This window comes from Caloenas nicobarica, chromosome 4 (assembly GCF_036013445.1).
Source record: "Caloenas nicobarica isolate bCalNic1 chromosome 4, bCalNic1.hap1, whole genome shotgun sequence".
Classification (NCBI taxonomy): Eukaryota; Metazoa; Chordata; class Aves; order Columbiformes; family Columbidae; genus Caloenas; species Caloenas nicobarica.
Window position 1 is genome coordinate 79,270,748 of NC_088248.1, and position 7,078 is coordinate 79,277,825.

At 71.5% G+C, this 7,078-nt stretch overlaps 1 protein-coding gene across 1 annotated transcript; it reads right to left on the minus strand.

Annotated features, from left to right (window-relative positions):
• Positions 1-64: 64 nt before the first annotated feature.
• LOC135988521 (rho-related BTB domain-containing protein 2-like) lies at positions 65-5,727 on the minus strand. Its single transcript, XM_065634551.1, has 9 exons — positions 5,349-5,727; positions 5,152-5,255; positions 3,409-3,594; positions 2,395-3,317; positions 1,938-2,056; positions 1,680-1,830; positions 1,380-1,468; positions 1,197-1,302; positions 65-1,079 (listed from the first exon to the last, which is right to left on the minus strand). The coding sequence occupies exons 1-9, from the start codon at positions 5,538-5,540 to the stop codon at positions 910-912; spliced, it is 2,040 nt and encodes a 679-aa protein (XP_065490623.1). The 5' UTR covers positions 5,541-5,727; the 3' UTR covers positions 65-909.
• Positions 5,728-7,078: the final 1,351 nt, after the last annotated feature.

A 7,078-nucleotide genomic window follows, 5' to 3' on the forward strand; every position in this document is an offset into this window, starting at 1 on the left:
GGTTAAGTGCTGGGGGGTGATGGCTGAACAGCGGAGGGCACAGGGGGGCAGAGTCTGGTCCCGTTACAAAAGGTTTTATTAAAGGTTAAAACAGCCGATGCTGAGAGGCTGGGGCAGCCCCGCTCACAGTGCTGGGGGGCCCTGGGGGCGGGGGGGGCCCGACGGCCAGTGTGCTCATGGGGTGGGGGTAAAAAAGTGTAAAAACGGTTGTGCAGTTCAGCCCGGGGCCCCCCGGGCTGGGGACGATGGCCCCGCCACAGGGACACAGCCCTGCAGGGGCACGTCCAAGGCACAGAGATGAGCTGGGGGGCCAGGCCCCCGCTCCGGGCAGGAGCAGCTCTTACAGCCACACGAGCACCCAGGGACCCCAGGGACCCTGCACCCACCCACCCTCCCACCTGCTCACAGCTTGGCCCCCCGTCCACAGCGGGAGGAGAAATACAAATACAGCACCAGCGAGCCTGGCCCGGGGGGCGCCCGGCACAGGGAGAACCCCCTCCCTGCCCCCCAGCCCCACAATACTGCTCGGTCAGAGGTAGCACCAGCGGTGGCCGGGGCAGAGCGGGCGCTGCCGCACGGCACAGCTTGGCACAGCCGGCACCGTTTGGCGTAGCTGACACCGCTTGGCACAGCTCGGTGATACCGGCACAGCTCGGCAATACCGGCACGGTTTGGCACAGCCGGTCCCGCTCCCGTGCCGGGGAAGGCACGGCAGGACGGGGCGATGGGCCGCGACCAGCGACGGGCAGCGCCTGTAAACAGCTGGGGCGGGGAGACAGCAGCCCCCAGCCCTACCGAGCCCCCTGCTCGGGAGCCGGGGCTCAGGAAATGGGGGGCTCAGGAGATGGGGGTCAGGAGATGGGGGACTCAGGAGATGGGGGTCAGGAGTTGGGGGGTCAGGAGTTGGGGTCAGGAGACGGGGGGCGAGGGCCGCCAGAAGCACCACTTGCTGCGCGGGTGCTGCTTGCGCTGCAGCTGCTCCTCGCGCTCGCGCTCCTTCTGGCAGCGCAGGTACAGGTCCTCCTCCTTCAGGTACCACACGGGCGGCCAGCGGTGCCGCTCGCAGTGCGCGCGGTTCTCTGCGGGACACGGCACCGGCGGTCAGCGGGCACGGCCTGCCCCCTGCTGCGGGCCCTGGCCCTGTCTTTGCCCCCCAGCTCTGTGCCGTGTCCCTGCCCTGACCCCCCGTGCCATACCTGGAGACATGAACTTCATCTCTCGGGGGAAGCGGCGGCAGACGCGGTTGTAGTTGGTGCAGATGTAGTGCAGGCACCAGGCAGCCAACTGCCGGGCGTTGTGGAACTGCGGGCAGGAGGGTGAGCGGCCCCCCGCCCCAGCAGCCCCCGGCCCCCGTGTCCCCCCCATCCCTCCCCGCGTACCTGCGTCATCTCCAGGTAGATGAGGACCTGCTCGTCGATCTCCACGCGCTGCATGAACGCTCGCAGCAGCTCGTCCACTGCGTATTGCTCTGCGGGGTCAGCACGGGGGAGTCAGCACGGGGGGGCCGCGCACACCGGGGACATGCGCCCCGGCAGCCGGGCTGTGCCCTGGGGCTCAGCCGGGCTCCTCCAGCTCTTACATAAGCACCCCATTAATGACACCGGGGACACATCGATCCCCGTCCCTGCAGTGCCGTCATCGTATTGGCAGGTGACGTCAACGGGGCGGGGGGGCCTCACCTGTGAGCGCCTGCAGCCGGGGCAGGCAGAGGCGGTTGGTGAGGACCAGGAGCTCCATGGCATCCAGGTCGGGCGTGGGGGTGAAGACGCCGGTGTAGAGGAACTCGAGGACGGCGCGGAAGCAGGCGCAGTTGGTGCCGGGCAGGGAGACCTGCGGGACAGCAGAGCTGGCGCTGCCAGGGGACACCCGTCCTCCCGGCAGCCTCGCGGCAGAGCCGGCGGGGACGCCCCTCCCGCTGTCCCCGTGTCCCCCCTCACCTCCGCGGCGTAGCTCTCCCGGAACGCGCCCCGGAACATGGCCATCATCCAGTCGCAGCCGGCGATGAGCAGCGGCTTGTGCGCCGGCACGGCCCCATCGTCCAGGCGGAAAACCACGTCTGGGATGGCAAGGGGACAGCCTGAGCGTGGGGACAGTCACCCCTCGGCCACCCCCACCCCAGCTGGCTGAGGGACACAGACCCCGGGCCCCGCCGTGGTGACCCAGCCCGGGCAGCGTGGCACTGCCACACGGGTGACAGCACGGGAAGGGACGGGGGCTCTGGGACCCCAGAGCACAATGGCCTCAGCGCAGGGCGGGGGGCTCAGGGCAGCTGGGGTCCCCAGGTCCATGCAGGGCACGGCAGGAGCCAGGACACCCGCCTGGAGGGGAAGGAGCCGGGTGACACCCCGGCCAGGGCAGCCCCCGTGTCCCCCCCGCCCCCAGGGACCCCCGTACCTGCAAAAACCCCCTTCCCCAGGCACTCCTTGATGCGGTTGGCACGGCGCACATGGAAGGCCTTGGTGATCTCCTGGTTCATGAAGCTCTCCTTGTTGAGCACGTTGGCCACCATCATGCGCAGGTCGAAGACCTCCAGCAGCTCGGCGATGGTGGCCACCTGCATCAGGTCCCCGCGCGCCTCGTCCAGCTGCCCGGTGTACAGGTACTGCAGCACGGCGCGGAACGGCTCCGCCTGCACCCGCCCGTCCATGCTCACCACCGCCATCCGCTTCTCCCGCCCCGCCACCGGGTCCGGCACCAGCTCCCAGCGCAGGCTGACGAACCCGCGGCCCCAGGACGACAGGTCGCGGCCACCGTCTGGCAGCGCACCGTCCCCCGCCGGCCGCAGGGCATCGTCGCTCTGCGAAGTCCGCAGCGGGGCCTGCGCCCCCTCGGCCAGGGGCCCCCGCTCCCCGTCCAGGCTCTTGGTGCGGGCGGCTGGCTCCTTGGGCCCCCCCCGCGGCCCCTCCAGCGTGAAGAGGTCGTAGAACTTGGAGCAGGAGGTGGCCAGGTAGACGCGGTGGGCGAAGACACGCTGGCCGCCCTGCAGCTGGAAGACGACGTCAGCGCAGAGGGGGGTGCAGAAGAGGGCGGCGGGGCCCCAGCTGCGGCTGGCGGGGGGGTCGGGGATCTGGATAACGGGCGGGGGGGGCTTGGGGGGCAGGAAGGGGGCCTGCAGCAGCGGCCGCTGCATCTTCTTCAGGTGGGACTTCCAGAACTGGAGGTGGCGGCGGGAGATGAGGGCAGCGCGGATGGCGTTGTCGAAGACGTCCTTGATGCCGAACTGGGCCACCACGCTGGTCTCGTAGTACGGCACGCCCAGCTCCTTGGCCACCTCGTGGCCCCGCTCCGGGGGCAGGATGTCTGTGGGTTTGATGGGCCTGGGGAGGCAGAGCGGGGACATGTCACCACGAGCCGGGGAGCTCGGTTCCCGGCCCCGCCGCCCCCCACCCGCCCGGCACAGCCACTCACTTGGCCAAGGGGCGCCGGGCGCGGTTGACGGCGTCCAGGTCGGCGTAGCGCAGGTCGAGCTGGCAGCCCACCAGCACGATGGGCGTGCGGGGGCAGAAGTGCTTGATCTCGGGGTACCACATCGTCTTCACGTGCCGCAGAGAGTTGGGGTTCGCCAGCGAGAAGCAGAGCACGACCACGTCCGACCTGCGGCCGCCAGGAGGAGGGTGAGGGCAGCCCTGCCCCGGCGCTGTCACCCTGTGTCCCCGGCCACCTCCTGCACCCCAGCTTGCCCAGGGAATGGCACTGGGGTCCCAGCCCTGCCAGGGACACCTGGCTGCCCCCAGCCTGGGTCCCCCCACCCCAGCAGGCTCTGCCCCACAGCCCCGGGAGCCCCACAGCCCCGGGAGCCCCACAGCCAAGCACAGGGCAGCCGGGGCTGAGGAGGGAGCTGAGGACACTCGGCTCTGTGTCACCACAGGTGGCCCAGCCAAGGGGGCACAGGACCGGTGCAGCACGGCACAGGGCTCATCCCAGCCCCAGAAACACTGTGCGGGGCACCAGGGCCGCGGCCGAGCATGCACGGCTGCAAGGAGGAGCCACGGAGAGCGGCCGGTGGGTGCCACGGGTGTGCCAGCCCCAGCCCAGGCAGCACGGCCGGGACCGACCTTGCCCGGCCACCCCAGCCCCTTCCCGGTGCCCAGCGCAGGGCTGTCCTGCTGCCGGCACCGTCCCAGCCCCGCGCCGGCACTGCCAGCGCCTCGGGGGAGCCTCCCTGGGCAAGGTGACAGGGGACGCGCAGGAGGTGCCAGCGGCACCCAGGTCCCCACAGCCCCCGGGGCCTTATAAGGTGGCCGGGAGCAGCCACGTGGCCCCAGACCTGGTTTGTTTTTAGTCTGCGCCTTGCCGAGACGTGACCAGGAGGCGCGTTTGGAGCCGGGCCCGTGTCAGGGACCAAGATAGACACCACCCGCGGGCCCCCGGCCAGCACGGCAGCCGCTGCCCACCGCGGGCGATGCCGGCCCGGCTGGGACCGGCACCCACTGCCCCGCGGGGCCAGGACCGGCAACACCCAACACCGCGGGCACTCTGGGCAGGGGTGGCCCCCACGGCCCCACTGGCCAAGGGGCCCCCACCCCATGGGGCCACCGCGGCCCCGGACAGTGCGGACGGGAGATTAGAGCGTGCCGAGCCGCGCTGGCACCGTGCGGCGGGCGATAAGAGCCTGGACGTGCCTGCGGCCACGAGGAAGGGGGATGTTTACAGCCCGAGGAGCGAGGGGGGCCAGGGGGAGTGGTGACCGCTTGGCCACAGCCCAGGGGCACCTGCTGCCAGGCCAGCACCCCAGGGAGGGGCCCCAAAACCCCCAGGGAAGGGTCCCAGCACCCCAACCAGCACCCCAGAGCCACCCCCCACCCCAAACAGGCAGCCCCGGCGCGGCTGGTGCCGGCTGCCCCCCCGAGCGGCCCGGGGTGCCCGCCCGCGGCGGGGGGCTGCTGGAGTGCACAGACCCGCCGCTGCCCGAGCGGGGGCCACGGGGCCCCCAGCGCACAAAAGGCAGCCCCCGGCCGGGGGGTGGGGGCACTCTCGGCCCCCCCGAGGGTTCGGGGTGCCAGAGCTGCAATCTGGGTGCTGGCAGGAGCCCAAGGGGCTCGTTCGGCTCCACAAGTCCCCGGGCGGGGCGGGCAGGGGCAGGGCTGGGGCCGGGGTGTCAGCGGAGGGTCGGGGCGCCGGTGGGGGGGGTCGGGGCGCCCGCGGTCCCACCTGCCGTAGGCGAAGCGCCGGTCCTTGTGATGGTCCCCGAAGGTGTCCCAGAGGCGCAGGGAGACGCTGACCTCGTCCACCACATCCCGGGAGCGCTCCAGCACCTGCCCGGACAGGGAGCGCCGCCGTCACGGCCCCGGCCGCGGCCCCCGCGCCGCCCCCCGGCCCCGCGCCCCCCGGCGCCCGCCGCCCCGCACCTCCTGGCAGACGCGGTACTGGTCGATGGCCCAGACGGTGGGGACGTGCGTGGCCAGCAGCTGGTACTGGCTCAGCGTGGCGTTGCAGGCGCGGGCGCAGATCAGCCGCGTCTTCCCCACCGCGTTGTCGCCCACCACCACGCACTTGATGGTCTCGACGTTGGGGCGCTCGTAGTCCACGTCCAGGTCCATGGGCGCCGGGGGGTCGCGGGACAGCGGCGGGAAGCGGCGGGAAGCGGCGGGAAGCGGCGGGACAGCGGCGGGACAGCGGCGGGACAGCGGCCCCGGGCAGCGGCCCCGCACGGAGCGGCCGCGCTCAGCGCCGCCCCCCGCCCATGCCCGCGCCGCCGCCCGGGCCCGTTACCCCGCCCGCCCCGCCCCGCGACCAATCCGCGCCCGCCCCGCCGGCCCGCCCCGCCCCGCCGGCCCCGCCCCGCCGGCTGCCCCAATCCCGAGCCGAGCCGCCCGCCTCGCCCCGCCCCGCCCCGCCCCAGCGCCGCCAATCCGCGCCCGCCCCGCCGCGGCCCCGCCCGCGCGCGGACAAAGGAGCGCCGCCAGGGGGCGCCGCGCCCACGTGACCGGCCCGCCACACCCCTCGCGGAACGGCCGCGCGCGGCGGCCACGCCCCCGGGGGCGGGGCCAAAGGGACACGCCCCTCTGGTCGCGCCCCGCCCACCCGGCACGGTTCGGGCGGGAGGGAGCGGGGACCGGCGGTGCCGGGGACACCAGCGACCGCCGGGACACCAGCGACAGCCGTGGTACCGGCGACACCAGCGACCGCCGGGACACCAGCGACAGCCGTGATACCGGCAACACCAGTGACAGCCGTGGTACCCGTGACACCAATGAACAGCCGTGGTACCCGTGACACCAGCGACAGCCGTGACACCGGTGACAGCCGTAATACCGGCAACACCAGTGACAGCCATGGTACCGGTGACACCAATGAACAGCCGTGGTACCCGTGACACCAGTGACAGCCGTGACACCAGTGACAGCCGTGGTACCTGTGACACCAGTGACAGCCGTGATACCCATGACACCAGTCACAGCCGTGATACCTGTGACACCAGTGACAGCCGTGATACCGGCGACACCAGTGACAGCCGTGGTACCCGTGACACCAGTCACAGCCGTGGTACCTGTGACACCAGTCACAGCCGTGATACCGGCGACACCAGTGACAGCCGTGGTACCTGTGACACCAGTGACAGCCGTGGTACCCGTGACACCAGTCACAGCCGTGGTACCTGTGACACCAGTGACAGCCGTGATACCGGCGACACCAGTGACAGCCGTGGTACCCGTGACACCAATGAACAGCCGTGGTACCCGTGACACCAGCGACAGCCGTGACACCGGTGACAGCCGTGATACCAGCGACACCAGTGACAGCCGTGGTACCTGTGACACCGGTGACAGCCGTGATACCCGTGACACCAGTCACAGCCGTGGTACCTGTGACACCAGTGACAGCCGTGATACCGGCGACACCAGTGACAGCCGTGGTACCCGTGACACCAGTCGCAGCCGTGGTACCAGCAACACTGGTAACACTGTTCGCCTTCCACAGCCCAGACTCCTGGTACAGCCAGCACCCACCTCTCATGACAGCAGCACCAGCGCACACCACTATGAACCACCAGTACACACCAGTGACATTAGAGTGTGCCAGTACATACCAGTGACACCAGTAACACCACCAGCCTCCAGCACTGCCCCCTGTCCCC